Genomic DNA, 20767 nt, shown 5'->3' with positions numbered 1-20767 from the left:
GAAAGGTGGCAATCGAACCAAATAGCGGTAATGGTTCTCTCCAGGTAAGGGAAGAAGGTAAAGTCTAGAGCGAAAGGTGTTGAAAGTCGATCGGACAAGTCGTTATCAGAAGACGAAAGTAGTTGTCCCTAAGCGGTAAAAGGATGGAAAGAAACAAGAGGGCTCAGAGGGGAGCTATAAAGGAAAGGTTTATCAAGAGCCGTGGGGTTTGGTGGGCGGCTGTCGTCTTCGTTAGTAGTAGCGGTTGAAGAGTGCAGGTGATGAGTGGTGGTTGTGATGGCGATGGTTGCTGGCTGGGCTGGGCTGGCTGTGCTTTACAAATGGCCGGAGGCAGGGAGGAGGTGAGAGGAGAAATGAAAACGGAAGCAGCCAACCACGAGTGAGGACACACAGAAATTCTCCCCGAGGGAACAGGAAGCACAGACAACACAACACAGCAGACAGCGAGTTACTGGCGATCCAGTCCGATCCAGTCCCACGGGTACCAGCAGTAAACAAATACACTTACCAACGGCTAGATAAAAAGAAGAGGGAAAGAAACAGGATATGGAAGTAGAGAGGGAGTATTTAGGAAGAGGAGAAACAGGATGGCACAATAGCAACAACAATGACAGACAGTGAGCTCTCCCTCTCTCTATTTGTTTTGTCTGCCTGCCTGTGACTATGCGGATGGAGAGAATGGCCGCCGGCTTTCTTCTTCGTGGAAGTAAGCACTGGCAAGGGAGGAGGTCGGAGTCGCTGGGGGTTGTGTGGTGTGTGCAGAACAGTCTATTAGCAGTCAGGACTGTGATTGGTCAGAGTCAAGAGGTAAGTGGACCATGGTGTCGCGCCGTAGCAGGGGATACATACTCTCTACGATTTTGCCCGCGCGAAAGGAGAGAGAGGGGATGTCAGGGAAGCCGAAATTGTACGGCCAAGGATTAAGAAGCTGCATCTTCACTCATGGTGCCGCCAGTCTCCAGAGTAAGTAACCCAGAGGAGGATCGAGCGTTTCACTACAGCCGTATGTACGGTAGATACATCTGTATGTATCCTACAGACAGAGACGTGCTGGCGGAGTGGGAGTGGTGAGGTTCACTAAAAACGAAACTACAGTATAAAAAACAAAATTAAAATGGAAACTACGACATCGCAAGAACTCTTTGCGTTTTTTTTTTCGTTAGCGATTCTTAAAGATTTCCTAAGTGTGTGCGTTGTTTCCTGCTGTGAAGTAACCTGAGTGGCAAACAAATTGAGGGGGCGCTTCGGTCCCCAAAATTTGTTGATAAATTTCGATAAAACCTCGCTTCACCTCACGATGTGAATATGCAGGAAATAATCGACCTTAGCCGCCAATTATTGTCAATTCGTTAATCCCCAACTGCGCTCGTGACCACAAAGAAAATAAGCCTTTCTGAAATCCTGCATGCCTGGTTGGTGATGAAATTAACACTAGGTAACCCACTACATACCTACGTGACATAAGTACATACCTACATGATGTCGATAGACTTCTGCTGGCATTCAACGAGAGAAAGCTGTATGCCGAGCAAAAAAAAATGTTTTTTATGCACAACCAGGTGGCGAAGAGATAGTGAGCCGGAGAGATAAATACCTAAATGATAAGCGGTTATCGAGCCCGAGTCAAATGTTTCAGTGGAGAACAAAGTTTCACAGGTTTCCAGGGCACCTGTCGGATCATTTCCTCTGTTTATCTAGAATAAAATCTCTATTCACTCAGTTGTCTAGTGCGCATGGCACACATGTACCTACATTTGTGCATCATTTAGGATGTAGCCTCTGAAGACGAACCCAAGTCTACCACAGGTAATTATCTCACCCGGTCGGAGTACTCAAATTGATGGATAATTAGTATACATGTATCTAGTTTTAATCCTGTTAACAGCCCGACTCAATTGTGTCACATCAACCTAAATAGTGTAAACCTAGATAATTATTCTGTTTCAGAAGTATTCCGTAACTCTGAAAATAATCAAGGGCGCGCAATTCATGATTTAAGCTTTATCCACAGACTTATCATTTGCAGCTCAGCTCTGTTAAAGACCTTAGGCCTGTTTGTTCAATAAGGTATATATGGAACTGTAGCTACCTACATGTATTTAGACAATAGACTTTGGTTGAAATTGGCTACCCAAGGGTGGTAGTTGTCTCTCGATTTCAGTAAAAAGATTTCAGATCGTTGATTTGATCCTTTCAGACCCTGCAGGAAGGCCACTTAGATTATGTCTTCTTCCGTTTGTAGCGGTATGGCTATGGGTGCATTTAGTCGATCGAGTGATCGATTGTGCAGACAGCTAAGCTAAGTGGTAACCTCTAACACTGGGCATGGTATTAGACAACAATACAGATCTGCAGAATAAATTGGAGTTGTTGTACTTGGCCCTAGTTGCACCTACCTACATACATGTAGTGGTGCCCGGGGACCTGGAATCGATCAAAGATATGTACATGTAAATATACGGTAAAGTGATCTTTCATGCCCCTTACCAACATGGACGTACTGAGTGTTAGACGTATTCAAGTTTCAGATCTCGTTGAAAAGATATCTGGGCAATCTGAGTGCGATTGTTAGTTGATAGTTCTCTTCTTATAGGTAGATTTATAATTACAATGACGACACCTACTTATTATTAGCTATGCTCTGAGCGCAAGATCTGGGATTGAGTGATGCGTGGTTCCACCCACAGAAGTTCATGGCGTCACCAAAATGAGGATAGAATAGTACCTAGATACACGGTACCAGCATTTATGTATTAGTACTTGTAAGTACATGTAGGTACCTACAGTGATACCTGGGGTGCTCTATCATGTGTTGTAGGATACCTAGAGAGTACATAGGACGTTCGATGTGTATACCATATGCAAGAGTCCCATTGAGCCTCAAAGGTTTCAACGCAGTCAACAGCCAAGAAGCCGGCGCATACAGGATTCGAAGCCGCGCGGCTATGCAAGTTGTAGGAAAGACCACCTACCGGCCTAAAACATGTACATACATGGAAACGGATCAAACTCTAGTGATAAAAGAGCACATAAAGTACGAGTACAGAATGGTACATAGCACTTGAATTTTATGCGTATAAGTACATGAAATCCAGTACCTACGTGACCGTAAAAGTGATCGACAAAGGGTCCGACCCTGTAAGTTGTGATGCATATCATGATTTTTGCACCCTAGTTACCCCCAGCCTCACAGTTACAGACTTTCTCACATCGTCCTCGATCTTGACCTTTGCTCTCCTTCCTACACCCTGTACAGTCAAAAACTATATCAAATTGCGGGGAAGCAAGGTGTCCCAAGGAGTCTGCCCTGCATACTGTATACCCATCTTGAACCTACGTGTGTCGTTTCCTGCAGACTCTCCACAAATATCTGAAGGAAGTTATGCTTCTGTGCGCGTCTAGTTAAAGTAGGTGGTCACTTGTACTTTGCTGGCCGAGATCTACTTGAGGATATTCTCTGGACCAAGCTCCTGAAGGGAAGGTTAGAAGGATTAGAAGGTAGATTGAAGAATAGAAACTGACTTTGTTCCAGGCCAACAGATATCCATGGTCGAACCAAACAGCAATGTTCCGAGATCGGATGAAGAGCCTGCTGAAGACCAACCGTCTTCAACATCTGGAACACTACGGGATTCCAACTCGGACATTCCCATCCAGTCCACGGGAAGTGGCATTCCACGCATTAGATTTTCCACGGACATAGATCGTTCCGAGCCTTTAGCACCGGGCAGTTCCCCCACGGATGGGAAGATTGTTGCCACTGCAGGTCTTACAATTGATACCTCACCCAGGACTGCTCAGAGAGAAAGCTTGGAAATAAGATCGTTCGGTCGGAAAACTAGCGATACAAACTCATCAAGCTCGGTAACAGATGCTCGACCCCCCGCACCTTATCACACACTCTCACCGACGTCTCCCACGTCCCCAAGGAAACGCAACCGAGGGTATAGTTTGCGACGACAACTATTCTTCAGGAATGTACACGATCAAATGGACCAGGACGCTGGGTTTGCCCACAGTAGCGCCAATGATATGGGAATCGAGCTCAATTCCGTACATCCTTCACATGAATTCAAGAACCAACGTATAGAATTCCAGGATGCTGCTACAGGAGAGGGAGCAGAGGAGGAGGAAAAAGAGAAGGCTGATCATGTCTATCCCAAAAGACAAGGGAGTCTACCCCCCATTTCCGGCAGCCTTCCACAATATTCATTGTGGGCTCATAAACAGTCCAAAACATTTAGAGCCCAGGTCCAGTCATACTATAAAAACATCCAACAATTGATATTAAGATACAACGAGGCTCCACCAAGTAAAGAGGGGAGGAGAATACCTGTTGACGCTGAAAGGAAGGATCCACTTATAGATGAGAGGACATTGAAGGAATACATCGGAAATACCATCAGAAGTAGTCGTTACACCATTTGGAGCTTCCTTCCAAAGCAGTTATTTGCTCAGTTTTCGAAACTGGCGAACTTGTAGGCAACGGTTTCTTAACAGGCATTGATATTGAGCTAATGAATCCCCAGCTACTTTCTTTGTGTTTCAATTTTGCAGATGATACCCAGTGAGTTAAATCATCCGCGCCTTTTTGAGCGCCTCCCTATAAATTTGTATAACACTAACTTGGAGGATTAGCGCTGAGCACTACTGGAAGTAAGCTCCCGAGTGATATTTCGTGTTCATCGAGCTAATTTCCGATAGCATACACAACGATTGTCCCATTATTATTCTTCATAACACTATCCATGACCAAAGAGGGCTACGATGATTATCGACGATATAAGCTAGATAAGGTTGAGAATAATCGCTATGCTCAAATACTTGATACCTATAAACCCAGCGATGATCGCGATCTTCCCTCTACGCCCCGTTTTTGGGCGGAAACAAAGTGGAGGAATATTCGCGTGGGTGACATAGTAAAACTCGAACGCGACGACTCGGTCCCAGCAGATATAATCATACTCCATTCCGACGGTCCACGAGGAATAGCATATGTGGAAACCATGGCGTTGGACGGAGAGACAAACTTGAAGAGCAAACAGGCATTGCCGATAATATCAGAGCAATGTGATACTATCGAAAAGCTTGGAGCATTCAAAGCGCAGGTCGTAGTGGAGGATCCTAACATGGATCTTTACAACTTCGAAGGAAAGGTTACGGTTGGAGACGAAACGAAGCCTTTAACAAATAACCAGGTGATCTACAGAGGAAGTGTGATACGAAACACATCAAACATGTGGGGATTGGTTATATTTACGGGAGAGGAAAGCAAGATTCGGATGAAGTGGGTTGAAATCGTCTAATCACGGTGGGTTAGGGTTAATATCAGTTACTAACTTTGATTGCATAGTGCAAACAAAAACCCACGAACTAAGGCACCATCGTTACAAGCAATCGTCAATAAGATTGTGATTATCGTTGTAATTTTTGTCATTGCCTTGGCTGTTTTTAACACCGTTGCATACCGTCTTTGGCGAAATCGAACGGAAAGGCGCTCCTGGTACTTAACTAATAGCAGCGTTGCCTTTTTCCCTATATTCGCTTCCTACGTAATTATGTATGGCGCCACAGATTCATAGAAAGTGGTTAACCCAAGATGTCAACATTTGCTAATTAAACATAGGTTCAATACTCTCATTCCTCTTTCTCTCTATGTTAGTTTGGAGATCATAAAGCTAGCTCAGATGTTCCTCCTGAATGATATCGATATGTATGATCCAGAAACCGACACACCAATGGAGGCAAGGACGTCCACTATTAATGAAGATTGTGGCCAAGTCAGGTAAGGTCCGTTTTTTAATCCCACCCGCAGTGTCAAAATTAACGAGTAAAAGTTACATATTTTCCGATAAAACTGGTACCTTGACCGACAACGCTATGCTATTTCGGAAACTAAGCGTTGGAGGTCAGGCTTGGCTACATGATCTCGATATTCAGCGGGAAGCAGGCGAACTTGCTGATCGGTCTAGCTTAGATAAAAGGCGAAGAGAAAAAGGAAAGGGCAAAGCCAAGAAGATAATAGGCCGTTCAAAATCAGTTCATATGAATACAAAGGGAACCGATCTTGAACCACATCGTACTAGAAAATCCTTCGGCGATATGGCTTATATACAGCAGGTCGAGACTATCCCACCTAAATTATCACTTGATGGTCGACTTCGAAACAAATCGTCTTCAAATTCTCTCCGATGGCGCTCTACAGCAATTCCCCAAAAAGCTCAACCACAATTATCCACGATGGATCTCCTGTACTACCTTCAAAACCATCCACATACTTTCTTTGCCCGTAAAGCTAGGTTTTTCCTGCTTTCTATAGCCTTGTGTCATACATGCATCCCCGAAGTGGATGGCGACGGAAATATAACTTACCAAGCGGCATCCCCTGACGAGTTGGCCTTGGTGAGAGCTGCACAGGAATTGGGATATATTACGATTGATCGACAGATAAATAAGATTTCAATAAAAACTTTTCCAAGTGGGCCTATGGGGGAACCACTTATCGAAGATTATGAGATTTTGGAAGTTATTGAGTTTTCTAGTAAAAGAAAGCGAATGTCGATAATTATCCGCATGCCAAATGGGAAATTTTGCGTTTTTTGCAAAGGGGCGGATACAACTATGATTGAGCTTCTTCGGCTTCGGGATCTGGCTAAACAGAAAGCATTGGAGGTTGAAAGACGTGCAAATAAGAGAAAAAGTCTTGAGGCGCAGGAAGTCATACGGAGGACTAGTATGCAGCGTACAAGTATAGGTGGCCGGTCTAGTATAGGCGGCCGGCCAAGTTTCGGTGGCCCTGGCCGCCCCAGCATGTCTACGAATCGCCTAAAACCGATTCAAGACGAATTCGATGATTGGCTAAGGGATAAAGAGCAGGGGATCGATATGTCATCTATTGACGATGAAAGCATCTATTCTCGGCCATCTGCCCAGTTTGCAAGCCGTCACTCAATTGCTTTTGGGGAAATCAACGTACCACTAGAACGAGAAATTAGCGAGGATATGGTTGATGAGAATATTGCTGCGGACGAAGCAAAGGTTATTGAGCGCTGTTTTGCGCACATCAACGACTTTGCCACGGAAGGGCTAAGGACATTACTTTATGCCCACCGCTTTTTGGACGAACAGGAATACGCTGGATGGAAGAAGATATATGCAGAAGCAACAACGAGTCTTGTTGATAGACAGAGCCTTATCGAGAAGGCGGCCGATATGATCGAAAGGGACTTTGAGCTCAGCGGTGCCACAGCAATCGAGGATAAGCTGCAGAAAGGCGTTCCAGAGACTATTGACAAGCTCAGGAGAGCAGGTATCAAATTATGGATGCTGACCGGAGATAAGCGAGGTAGATGCCACGAAATCCATGCCACTGATCGATTACTATATTAATTTTCATTCTCTAGAAACCGCGATTAATATCGGCCACTCTTGCCGATTGATTAAAGACTACTCGAATATTATTGTTCTTGATAAAAGAGATGGCTACATCGAAAGAAAAATGGCAGAAGCAATATTAGAGATCAATGCTGGGAAAGTTGCTCATTCGGTCGTAGTTGTGGACGGTGGTACTTTAACGAGTATTGATGAGGACGAGACACTGAAGTCTTTATTCTTTGATATTGCTATTATCACGGACTCTGTCATTTGCTGCCGCGCAAGCCCTAGCCAGAAAGCATCACTTGTCAAGACCATTAGGACCAAGGTTAATAAGTCTGTGACCTTGGCAATTGGGGATGGTGCAAACGATATAGCAATGATTCAAGAAGCGCATGTGGGTATTGGAATCACCGGGAAAGAAGGTTTACAAGCAGCCAGAGTCTCGGATTATTCCATGGCGCAATTCAGATTTTTGTTGAAATTTTTGCTGGTTCACGGGAGATGGAATTACGTTAGAATATGCAAATATACAGTTGGAACATTTTGGAAGGTATAGACCATCAGTAGATTTCTTTGGGAGAATAATCGGTATTATACAGTATGATTAAGTGATAACTGATACATTTTTTTAGGAGCTGCTATTCTATCTTACCCAAGCCCTCTTTCAGAGGTCGAATGGCTATACGGGAACCAGCTTTTATGAGTCATGGAGCTTGAGCATGTTTAATACTCTGTTCACCTCGCTTCCGGTGATTATCTTGGGAATTTTTGAAAAGGACCTTTCTCCCGCAACTCTATTGGCTGTACCAGAACTCTATCGCAAGGGACAGCTAAATGAAGGGTTTAACTTTCGAATTTACCTTGGCTGGATGTTCCTTGCCTCTTCACAGGCAGTTCTAAATTATTACATGATGTTCACGTTGTACGCCCCACGTCTTACGGTCGATAACGGGATATATGCTATGGGCGTTATCACGTATAGTGTTGTGGTTACGCTTGTTTCAGCAAAGTTGCAGTGAGTATCCCAGGTCTGGATTCTGATCGGGCTCGGTAATAACATATTTTACAAGACTCATAGAGACGCACAACAAAACCGTCATAGTCGCAGCAACCTTTGTTCTTTCCGTTGGAGGATGGTAAGCAATCAATCTACCACGTCACGTTCTGTTTGTTCATATCTAATGAACTATAGGTTCCTTTGGAACATTATATTGGGCGAAACATACTCAAATAACGTCATCTATAATGTCAAAGATGGAATTTTGCGACGTTTTGGCAAAGACTTAACTTGGTGGCTTGTCTATATATTTTGTCTCTCGGCCTGTCTCGTCCTTGACTTGGCCTTGATCTCTATTCGTGCTGCATTTTGGCCTACGGATGTACGTATCCTTAATTACTTCTATATGACTCAATTTCATGCTAATTATTGGATTTATAATGGCACTAGGTTGATGTCTTTCAGGAGATCGAGAAATCAAAGGAAATGCGGCAACGCATGGAAAAAGCAGCCAGTGTTGAGCTCCAACAAAGCTGGAACCAGAACCAAGGAAGATCTAAAGCAGAAATTGAAATTGAAGGTGAAGTGCAAGAATTCTTAGATAGGCCGAGGGTGATGGAAGAAGGAAGAACCCCAGGCAGAAAGAGCACAAGTTCATGTGTCGACCGAATCTCGTTTTCTGGAGATCGAGGAGACGCGGAGGATGATATTAACGTGCATCTGGCAAGAAGATTTGGATCTATTAGAAGATGATCCTTGTGACAGGACGTTTGGATTGTTTTTCCAAGAATAGGCGTTTATGACGTATAAATGTGTATGGGCATGTACATTCAGGTATATGGAAGTAGGAACGAATATATAATATATGGACTTGAACACTTGCTTGAGGGGATTTAAGATGAATTTGATCAATGGGCCTCAGTCAGATCTGGGATGACCCTACTTATCAGCGCTGGAACGTGTAAACATCCCTCCCGATTCATACGGTGCTTTGACTGCTAGAGAGAGAAATGCATCGAGCAATTCAGCCTACAGTCGCTCACCTAGTGACGGCGGATCCTGTCTGATGGTTGTGTTTGCAGTAATTTCCCCTTGGCGTCCCAAAGTTAACTCTGTTATTGGCCTCAAATCCCTGACCGCCATCAGACAGGATCCGCCTTCACCCAGTGAGTGTCTGTAACTCTAAGAGCTGCATGTTTGACCAACCAGAACGCGCATTCCCGTTGATGGACGCTCAAAACGCGGGGTGGTAGTTTTAAACCAAGAACTGGCATGGGCACAGATACCATGCAGGTATTCTCAGCCGACAGCCGTTGACTTTACTCATAACGTGGATATCAAATCCATGTCAAAGGCTGAGACTGACTCTACTGAGCGAGTCTCCAGCCTCCTGATCAGTGTTTCCCATTGAGCACCCGCCACAATAACAGCTACATGTAGTTGTAACAGTTACTTTTGCCGCAGGTGCAATATACCTGTATGTCGTGTCGGTAGGAAATCCCGTGGTAGTTTATCTACCTATGTCAACCGGAGAATTATTGAGCTCGGCCCGCTCGCCTGTCGTCTACTATTATTGCAGATCGCAGGGTGTGTAGGCACTCTACTCTAAGTACATGTATTTGCCTACAGTACTCGTAGTAAGTGTATTTGCCTACATGTCTATAATGTACTGTCTCTATTTTTTCTATTATTGGAACGGTCTGATTGGCTGTTGGGTGCAGGGGTGCAATTAGTCAGCACGACACATCAAAGTACTGAGCACTCACGAGAGGAGGAGGATGGGACCGAAGGCCCCTCATGAATTAAATTTTATTTGATACCCATAATTCAACGTACAACTCGCGGTCGCGAGTTGGCACACCCCTAGTATGTATGTATGTACTTAGAGTACATGTAGCTACCTCATCTTAATGTACTTGGATCGATCGATTGATAAGAGATAGACACTATAATCTAGCTTCTACCTAACATCGTTATGTAAGATGTTCGTCTACTCTAGTACCGCAGTATTCGTAGAAGCTTGGGTTAAAATGATTCAAGTCCTTGAATATCCACACAAGGTGATTGAAATGTACGTTACATAAACATTTAGCCAGTCAGAGCAAGATCTATCGATTCCAATTCAAAAGCTCGTCTTGCATATAGAGCAGAGACCACTCCTGGCATGGCATTTGCTAGTGATATAAAGTCTGCGACTGATTGACTGTGAGGGGCAAGTTTGACCATCATCACAGTGTATCACAACGCGCTTGGGGAAACCCCACTTGCCCAATGCCCATAACCGTCGGTGTCTCGGCAATGGACCTTTTTTTGGATATGAAGGGATCAAGAGTTTTGCCCCTTTTTGCCCAGAACTTGGTACCAACGGAGCGTTCCTGGCCCTAGACGAGGCTCCGCTTGCCTTGAGCGATGGGCCGCCACCGATCATCCTTACTTAGACCCAGGCTAGCCGACAGCCTACATAGCTGAGACGGGTTAAGACCAAGCAAGACTTTGGGGGCTGTTCCTGAATGCATGCGCTAGCGGTCCCGAGACAGCGTTTATTGAACGCCTGCCGTCACTTTGTTTTCTTCAAGTTGATGTCCACCAAACGATATCAAATTGAATACCACGATCAGAAGCAGCCGAGGGGGAGAGAGGAGGTGCATGGAATCATAATTAAGTCGGGACTGCTATTGATAGGCAGTGTACAGGTGGTTGTTATGATGATGATGATGATGGAGACTACAGCGGGGGATGCTGGCTGGCTAGACGGTTGGCCGGACACCATAGGATGGTTGGCGCACCGGCCAGCCAGGTTATTCTATGCCATTATGATTCGGCATTCAATCGGATGATTTCTGCGTGCGTGCCTGAGATGGGAATCCTCTACCTAGAGTAGGTGATTCTACACAAACGCGGAATTCAGTAATGTGTTAGAGTGCATATGTATTTTTTCTATAAATTCATATGGCCATGGAACCTTTCGAACTACATGTACCCTGTTGATGAACTTAAGATATAAAAAAATGATTCGAGAGATTTAATAGAGCGGTTTCCCCCAGTGAAGATTTTGGTTCCGCGCATAACTCTCTCTACCTACTCCAGGCGTAAACCCCACCCATCGCATCGCCTTCTTTCGCGAGAGCTGTGTGCCTGTGCCTGTGCCTGTGCCAGGTGGTGATTGAACATAGAGAAAGAAGTCTCCGACCCCTGGCGTCAAAAAGGACGAAGCAGGGTACAATTGGATGGCCACTGAGTAGCTGATTGTTTACGCCTCCACATTTTTGTTTCCTTTTCTTCATTTTTATGTTTTCTTTTTCTTTCCTTACCTTTCCTTTGCTTTCTAACTTGTCTTGTTTCCGTAAATACATCTATATCGGGATTTTTTTTCCTGCCCCCATTAATTCGAATTGGGACCTGTGAGCGGACGGGCAAAAAAAAGAGAGGAAAAAAAGGGAGACCCCTGCGGCTGTTTGGAGCCTGGCCTGGAGAGGAGCACGAGGAGCACGGTGAGAGACTCCAAAGGAAAGCAGGACAACCGCTGCTGCCTCTCCCCTCCCTTCAGGCTTCAGCACCACCACACCCATCCGCGCCCCCCTACACAGCTTGTGCTCATCCATGTAGTGTAGGGTGTAGCTACCCACACCCAAGGCGCTTTCTCCTTCTTACTATGCCGATTCCGCCGTCTGCACTACATACCCACCAGCCCACCGCCCGCCTGAGCTAGTGGCCAGCCTGTGTGCATGCAGTATGTAGAGTAGAGTACCTACATGTAGTGTAGCTGCTAAGTTGGTAACCAATACTGTGTGTAGCAACCAGATGTATCACAAGTACGCAGGTCAGGGCAGGTAGGTATGCGCGGAGGGACGTTGTCATCGGTCTAACTGCCTGCTGGCTTGCCCTCACACCCACACCCCCACAAGTGCCCACACATACACACCGCACGAACCCCCTTCCCTCCCTTCTCTTTCCCTTCTTCTTCTCCTTCCTTACCCTCTCTCTCACTCACCGACAGTTGATCTCCAGGCATCGTGATCTTCCTTTCTTTTTGATCCTATACTCTTTAACTTTGCACGCCTTTTTCAGGTTACAGCCTCACTCTTTCGGCTGTCCTAGACGCTCTTTTTTGGCACTCATTCGAACAAGGTAGAGTAGTCTCATTCCTTGTAGGCTATTCAGCTAGACATCATCCGACTATTCACGACTTTGTCGCTCCACTCGCCACCTTCTTTCCAAAACTACCCTCAGCATCCTCAACTTGTTGAGTGTATTTACACATTCTTTGGCCTTTCTTTAACCCTTTCCTTCATATTATTAAAAATCATTCTCTTCTTTTGCCCACCAGGGTTTTTCTTGTTTCGAAAGAAAATTACAACTAAACAAAAAAGAATCCTTGGATTTCTACGTCTCCGACCGGCGCGAAGTTCTTCACGATCACTACTAGTGTAACAAACTAAGAATCACAAACACGTCCTTGTGACAGTCAACTTATTTAGCAAGAAAGAAGATCAACGCAACAAACGACTCAGTACAGTTCAGGTCAACTGTCTGATTAGCATATACCATCTTTTGTCAACTACTAAGTTCGGCGTACCAACCTTCAGACAATTCGAGTGAAACAAATACTATAGGTAATCTTGGCTTCCTGGAGATAACATCGCCCGGGATCATTCCGAGGTTGATCGCGTATCACGTTGGTCATGAACTTTGAAACTGATTCGAGCGAATAGTCGCGTCTTTCTATAAACTAGTAGAGAACCACACTATACAGGATGTCTTCATTGACTTCTCCTTCTCCTTCTCCCCCTCATCAGCAGCTACATCAGACAAATGGCTCGCGACGACCACCAAGGAAGAGCACACTTACGCAACAACAGAAAAACCAGAAACGTCAGAGAGCGACGCAGGAGCAACTCGTGACCCTGGAAGCCGAGTTCAATAAGAACCCTACGCCAACAGCCGTCGTGCGTGAACGTATTGCTCAGGAGATCAACATGACTGAACGTTCAGTTCAAATTTGGTTTCAGAATCGGTATGTTGTCTCCTTTCCAAGGCATCTTCCATTTTCCTAATCCTAATACATGTTGGGTTTTTCTAGACGAGCAAAGATCAAGCATTTGGCGAAAAAGAGCATTGAAACTGGAGAGGACTGTGACGCGATTCCTGATTGCATGCGTCAGTACTTGGCTATGCAAGCAATGGAAAATGGAAAGGGATATCCTCGTGACATGATGGCAGACCGTTCCCGAAGTCTTTCAGCCTACGGCAACGGTAACATGATGTTGACTCCTGAACCAAGTCCCCAAGGAAAGATTGGTAAGTGAAAGGATTCACCTATTACCTGGGCGGAAAACTTACTAGATTAGTTATCCACCATTTTACCTGTCGATCATTGACCATTGGTTCCTGGCGCCGCGTCGGTCAGAATGCGATGGATCTTGTTATCTTCTACTCACCTGAAAAGGCGTGTATTACTTACTATATCAACAATGACTCCGCTGGTTATAAGATTGAATATCCTTTCTCGTCTATCAAAAACATCGAGCTCGAGGGATTGGACTCACCCACATCTGCCGCCAATGGAACACAGAAGCAGGGGCAGCTTGTTATCAGTCTGACCCAGCCACCGAACTTCTTCATGGATTCGTCCGGCTCCGGGGGGTTTTACCAATGCCGTGATTTTACAGAAGATCAGCAAGCTTCCCAAGTTTTGGTCCACCAACTTGGGGGGCCCCCTAAAGTACTCCAGGGTCAACTTGCAAAGTTGATGACATCAGAATCTTTTGCCAACAGACACAATCACCCTCCTGCGCACATGACGTTTTACGAGCACCCCACCCTATCGGTTTCTGCTCCTGTCTCTCCACAAATTATACGCCCTGCTTCATCAAACGATGTCGATTCACTATCGGTATACCCCCAGGATCCCACATTTAGTCACAACTTCCACCAAAAGCATCGCCGAACAAGGAGTAGATCCGTACCGAGCGCCATTGACTTTTCACAGTACAATATGCCATCCTTCTCTTTCCAGGACCCACAGGATCATCTCTACGCCCCAGCGCCGCAACATCCTCACTCTTTGGTCAATCCTGGGCTTTCGAATCCTCTACGTATTGACACATCCTCATCAGGTTTTCTCGATTATAGACCTGGCTCAGCCTACCCTCTTTCTGCAGCCACCACAACTTCACCCTCTGATTATGCTAGTCCATCAATGCTCAATTCTTCTTTACAGCCTGATATGAATGGAAACGGCTACGGTACCCCCTACAGTTTGCCATTCTTATCGCCAATGATTGATCCCACAGGGGTCATCAATCCTTCAGTCTCTCCAATTTCAATGGGTCATGGTGATCCTGTAATTGCAAGCGCTTCACCACCCTTGTCACACATGCACCGCGCGGATAGCTCTGAGCTATTTCCAGAGACATATGATCACCACGGAAATCTTTCGGATGATGGTGTTGGTTTAAGCGAACTATATTCAAAGCAATCATTGACCATGTCAGGCAGCTCTCCATCGGCACTTGACGATTCAGACGAAGTAGACATGCAGCACATGATGCATTACCCGATGTCCCAAGGTGTTTCGCCTCAAGGGAATATGATGTAATGCGATTATTCTTTCACGCTACGGTACCGCGCAGTACAGACAAATCGTCCTCTGTCAAAGTATTCGTCTATTTCTTAGCTATTGGGTTTCATCTCATCTCAGTTTGTTTTTCTTTTTTTTCATATGACTGCCCTCGTGTTTTCGTCGTGTAACTTTGAATGATCATCAGAGGAGTGTGGGATCCGGGTTTGGTACACAGAGAGAGCGGGTCTCTCTTGAACTTCAACGCTTTTCTATCTCGTTAGTTTTTTTGTTATCTCCTTTTTCTTTTTCTATATTTTTTTTTTGCCCTGTTCCCTCTCTACATTGAACAGGGCTGGGGTTTCTCAGGTTGGGTTATGGGGATCTGCTTGTGGTATTCGGTGGTAACGGCTTTTATTTTCTTGTAATAGTAAGCCCATAACCAGAAAAACCTGTGGAACTATAGGGAGGCGTTCTGTCGGGCTTACTGGAAAGCAATGGGTAGGGAATCCTCAAAAATATTACGCCCTTCTATTAATAACCTTTCTTTATTATTGCCTCCAGAGTTTATCACTTTGTGGCGCATTGTTTAGTTTATAATTTCCATTTCTCTCTTATCGGATTCATGTTGCATTTTTTTTCTCCGGGTCCTTTATATACAGTTTTTTCTCCAGCCTTGTAGGCTCTGCAACAAGAAGAGTTCGCTGGCTGATTTTCTATTTCCTTATATTGCTTTATTTTCCTTTGTCGCACCTGTCCTTTTCCTTTTCAATGTTTGGGGGTTAAATAGTACGTATTACTTACTGATTGATATTGAGTAGTATCTTCCACACGAGTGACCTTTTTGCTAGATTCCAGTAGAATATAAATCGTTGTGGAGTCCAACCTAGTGTAAATAAATAAATGCCTAGATAAGATATTAAAGATACTAGCTCGATCCCCTGGTAATTGTTACTACAATGCTGTGCATTTATTCATTGCAAAACTTATCTCTCTGGGCTACTAATGTCGGGCAATTAAAATTTCGTCTATAAAATAAAGTGTTCTAGAGTAAATCCTTGGTGACTACATGTACCGTTAATCGTAGAGCCGACCGACACGGACCGAGTGGGCATATGTATGCATAATGTATATACGATATATTATCCAATTCAGACTCTACTTACCGTACTGGAAAGGGCACGACGGGTTTGGTAGAACCAAACTTCGGGAGGAAGAATTGGTTTCCGCGACAGGATCACAATGTATCACTCGATGGGACTATTTCCAAAGTAACTTGCGAGTGACATTTTGGGACCGCGCGCCATGTCAACCATCTAATGACATTGGAAATAAATACAAGTTTAGGTATATATGCTCGCTATCTCGGGTTTATAGAGGGTGTTAAATAACAATATATCACCTAGCACCCTACCTTAAATAATCTATTAGAAACGATATTTCGTAGGAAGTTACTGAGGGGTGTTAGAGTTAGACCTAGATACGCTTACAAAATCTTCGAGGGACGAAATAGATAAGTCTGCTCCACGTAAGGTGTGGGGTCGGTTCTCATAATTTTTGAATTAATTTCTGGAAACCCTCGAAAGCAATAAACTCTATACGCTTTTGGGTAAATCTTAAAAACATAAAAACAACTGTGGTCCCAAGTCAAACTAGCAGAAATTATTATTTGAAATAGCTCACCAATAGCCCTTGAATGGACTAATCTATTCTGTCATGTTCGACAGTGAATTCCCCTGTCGCCTCACTTTCTATTACCGCGTCTAAAGTCTCACTCTCATTATTAATGAAGAGAAAGGCGACGAGGACTAGCGCCGCTCCAACCCAATAAAGAAATTTTGGAGAATTTTGATGTAAGAGCATTTGTCCCAGCAGCGCGAGGGGGATAGTCAAGCTGAGACCAACAGTGACGATGAGGGGAGTTGTAAGGAGCATGGCATATGCCCAACAATAGTCAGAAACAAGAGTTATAAGTGCGTTGATCTAGATAAAACGTTGGTTGAGTCTATGCAATTAAAGTGTAGATGGAAAAGATGACGCTAGGGGTTCAAGAGGGGGTGGGAATAAACTAACGGCAACAATCCACCATACTCTATTATCTGGCGGCAGCTGGAATTTCTCCACCCCCATGGCATGTAAAAGTAACAGGCCGGGCCATAGACCAAGGAGATTAAATAGACCAACGAAACCGAAAAACATTTGCATTGAGACCCTGCTTTCATGCCCAACGCGTACCTTGAGCAGTGTAGTGTAGACCCCGTATGAAAAAGCTCCAAATAATGCCATGCCATCACCAAGCATGATTTCCGCTGGTGTTTTATCATATTTACCTGCTACTGATTCCTTGTGGCTGTCGAAATCGATACTGGATATGAGTGAGATACCAGCGATCGAGAGAAACACTGAAAATAATTTTGTCCAAGAGAATCGTTCGATCCTGAGAAGGGCACTAAGGATTAAAGTAAAGATGCCTGATAATATTCACCAATCGCGATAATGTGGATTAGCACAGCTCCATCTGGCAAGATTTAACTGAGAGAGCGTGGGGAAAGTACTGCTGGTACAACTTAAGATGGTCGAACTAGCTACTGACGTCCATTTTAAGCAGTAGCTTTGAAAATAGTTTGCCTGTGAATACCACCAAGTCAGCAACCCTTAAATTTGCCCTCCAAACAATAATACGGAGGTCAAAAACACACAATAAACCACATCAAACAAAATTCAGCACTCAACCTCATGGTCTCCCTAATTCCCAATTTTCCCGCCCTGCCAGGGGCGTTCGCCGCATCTTCCGACTGTTCGCAGTCTTGCGTAACTGGACGATATTCACAACGTCCCAGAGCGCCCTCCACCCAACCCTCCGCATCATCGTTTCTCCATCGGGCGAGCGCTTTCCTCGATGCCCATGGCATCAAATAGAAGCAGAACACCGATGTATTGAGGTATGTCACAAAATATGGCTTTGTATAAGAGTCATCAGAGAATATAGCATAGGTCAAGAAGGAGCTGGAAACCCAGAGGACAATGACAACTGATAACAGTAGAATCCCGAGTCTTTTCCGGGTGGAGCGATCTTAGAAAGTTGAAGTGAGCGTTTCGAGGATTGGTCACATTCTACTTTACTTTATATTCAGGTATAAACATACCGATATGGGCTTGCTTCATGCGGCGTATATTTATTGCCATCTCGTTATTTAATAACGGAGTGTCAGACTCGTTGGGTGGTGAAGGTTCTCTGCTAGTCATAACTGTATGAATATCAGGGTGTCTGAATGTGTATGGGGTGGAGCTGGGGTCAATCGATGGAGGATGGATTATGTAGGTATATGTATATGTAGAGTATGTACTGGGTACTTCAGGCGGGTTGCATGTGAATCATCGTCGAATGACTTGAGCTCAAACAATCTGATAAGATCTAACGCGTTTCACTGAAAAGCAACCATCCCAGAGCCTGAATCTCCCCCGCTGTCCTCCACAAAGCTCCAGTATGATGCTTGGGTCCTTTATGAAGTAAAGGTATTGAAAAGTAATTTAACCATAATAGCTCAATCACTTCAGATTCAATCATAACACACTTGAGGTGTCTGAACTAGCCGATTGGGACCTTGAAGTCAACACAGAGGTGACGGAACTTGATACTCCTCCCCAGACAGAGCCTACTGCTGAGCCATCCGCCGAGCCCCTTGCCGAACATCGCCCTCTGCTAAGGACCTCGTCGCGAATCACGTGGTAAGCCAAATCTAACGAAGATTGATTACTAATATTAGGCCAGCCGCTACTTAGCACTCTAGGTATCTTAAATTCGCCATCAAAAGGTTAGGCTCTGTTCGGACGGACGTCAATACCATGGTATTCACCCCGAGTAGGAAGGTGTGTAAGTCAGTGTAGTATTTGAGTGTTCGGATGGCCCAAATTATTGGTTTTGATACCATGAATACGCCACAAAATACCATGGTTTTAACAAATACCTCTGGAGGTATTTATTTCCCGTTGTCTCGTATCTTCATGCCTCTACCCAACAATATCTCAACTCCATCCGAACACTTTTGTCTTCGGCGAATACTCGGTTTTATCTCAGAGCATTCAAATTGTCTGTTTTTGTTTGCATGTCATACCCTAACCCTGCTACGTTACACGAAAGAAGTTCCTGCTACCTGCCTGTTGCAGCCTGGGAAACATGGATGGTGAAGCTATGTACCTACACTGTGTGTATGCCTCGTACCTCAGGAAAATATGAAATCTCTTCGTGGGAATGAGAGTAGGTACATGTACTTATCAGAAACATATATTATGGTATCTTGAGCGTTTTCCCTTCGAGGATGGTGGGGTCCGCTTACTAATTCGTCACCTGGTGGGAACTGTACCTCTCTAAAGTAGGTACTTATAAGTAGACCTACGTCGTGTGGATACATATAGTACTGGTACCCAATCAACTACACCACATATCTGTTCCCACAAAGACCTACAACCATACTACCCTATTAAATAAACGATTCACTATGACAACAGTTTCTTCAACATTATCCTCCTCTCATATTTCGTCCTCATCGTGGAGAATAGATTTCTTGAGCTCTCTTGCCCAGCGCGATAAACGAGAGAAGTCTCATGATGATTTTATCTCTGCTTGTCCTCTCCCCTTCCCTTCTCATTCATCATTGAAAATATCCACCAAAAACTCTTAAGATTCGTGGATAATCTAACATACATGTTATAAATTAGACTCTCGTCTAGCGTCACGCACCACCTCAATTCACGAGTCTTCCGCTTCATCCAAAGATGCTTCTAATGCACTCGGGGAAGGAGTCCTAGAAGGCGGCGACCTAGGCGGGGCTGCCGCAGGACTTACCCAGCTAAAAGCCGACTTGAGTGCCGCACAACAGACCAAAGCTCACTTACAATTGAGTCTCAAAGCGGTGGGTGAAGAGAAAGACACGCTTCAGAGAAAGCTTGAGCAGCAAGACCGCATAATTTTAGAACGGAACCGACTAGATCGAAGAACTAGAGACTTAGAGGAGGAAGTCCGAGCTAAAAACAAACATATCCAGGTTAGACCATCCTCACCCCAATACACCTACTGTTATACTTCCCTTCCATGTTGAGTTCTAATATTCTCGGATGCTAATCACCATATAACGTTTACAACTTGGAACCTAAAAGGAGCTACAAGATGAAATCTTGACCCTTACAATGGAACTGAACATGCTGACTAAGAGAGAAGAGGCCGTGCGGAAGGAGAATAAGGAACTTGTCGATCGATACATGGCTGAGATGGCAAAAAAGGCTGAAAGCATGAACCGAGAATCCAATTGGGAATAGATTGCTTTTCTAATAATTACATGTAGATCATCGATTCTTGGCAAGATATGGTTGACTAGGGCTTGGTATTACAGCATTTTCTCAATGGCTTCCGCTTATGCTCGTCGCCTGAAGTACACCAGGCCCGATTTTTCATCAATTTTATGATTATACTGGGCTTCACAACCTTGGAAAGATGCGTTGATTATTATTAGTAGAAATACTCTAAAAACCCAGCGCATGCCTGGATTATCAATTAGTAAAGTCATGCGAGAAAATATTTAGCATTGGGAACGCCGCATCGCTATTGTACAGCAGGTAAAAAAGTAGAAGAGGTATATTACAATTCCTGACCCAATTCCACGAACTCCATGGCTATGTAGTATCCATTAAACAAGCGTTTAGACCACAGGAACGATCACCTGCGAGACTCTCGTAAGGGCAAAAGAGACGAAGCTTAGATAAGAATGTAGATACGAAAGGGATGACAAGAACAATCACCTAACTATTGAAATGCGGTACCGCGGCGGTCGATAAAC

The 20767-nt window shown here is 44.5% G+C and overlaps 4 protein-coding genes across 4 annotated transcripts; 3 read left to right on the top strand and 1 right to left on the bottom strand.

Annotated features, from left to right (window-relative positions):
- Positions 1-3546: 3546 nt before the first annotated feature.
- Positions 3547-9127, top strand: H6S33_008308 (uncharacterized protein; the record flags this gene model as incomplete). Its single annotated transcript, XM_044839936.1, has 12 exons — positions 3547-4478; positions 4530-4567; positions 4639-4656; positions 4705-5287; positions 5354-5503; positions 5627-5785; positions 5838-7345; positions 7404-7771; positions 8010-8392; positions 8448-8513; positions 8570-8756; positions 8825-9127. 12 exons carry the CDS (start codon positions 3547-3549, stop codon positions 9125-9127), a joined length of 4695 nt encoding a protein of 1564 aa, XP_044687853.1.
- A 4001-nt stretch (positions 9128-13128) lies between these two features.
- Positions 13129-14972, top strand: H6S33_008307 (uncharacterized protein; the record flags this gene model as incomplete). The annotated part of the gene is made up of 4 exons (XM_044839935.1): positions 13129-13388; positions 13455-13672; positions 13723-14267; positions 14364-14972. 4 exons carry the CDS (start codon positions 13129-13131, stop codon positions 14970-14972), a joined length of 1632 nt encoding a protein of 543 aa, XP_044687852.1.
- A 1662-nt stretch (positions 14973-16634) lies between these two features.
- On the bottom strand, positions 16635-18179 carry H6S33_008306 (uncharacterized protein; the record flags this gene model as incomplete). Its single annotated transcript, XM_044839934.1, has 5 exons — positions 16635-16916; positions 17007-17404; positions 17489-17561; positions 17633-18006; positions 18080-18179. 5 exons carry the CDS (start codon positions 18177-18179, stop codon positions 16635-16637), a joined length of 1227 nt encoding a protein of 408 aa, XP_044687851.1.
- Positions 18180-19432: 1253 nt separating this feature from the next.
- On the top strand, positions 19433-20249 carry H6S33_008305 (uncharacterized protein; the record flags this gene model as incomplete). Its single annotated transcript, XM_044839933.1, has 3 exons — positions 19433-19559; positions 19653-19978; positions 20091-20249. The coding sequence occupies 3 exons, from the start codon at positions 19433-19435 to the stop codon at positions 20247-20249; spliced, it is 612 nt and encodes a 203-aa protein (XP_044687850.1).
- Between the last annotated feature and the right edge of the window lie 518 nt (positions 20250-20767).

The sequence above is a fragment of the Morchella sextelata genome (assembly GCF_020137385.1).
Source record: "Morchella sextelata strain SCLS chromosome Unknown scls_26, whole genome shotgun sequence".
In the NCBI taxonomy this organism is placed as follows: Eukaryota; Fungi; Ascomycota; class Pezizomycetes; order Pezizales; family Morchellaceae; genus Morchella; species Morchella sextelata.
The sequence above is the reverse complement of the archived record's forward strand: the minus strand, read 5'-3'. Positions and strand labels throughout refer to the sequence as shown.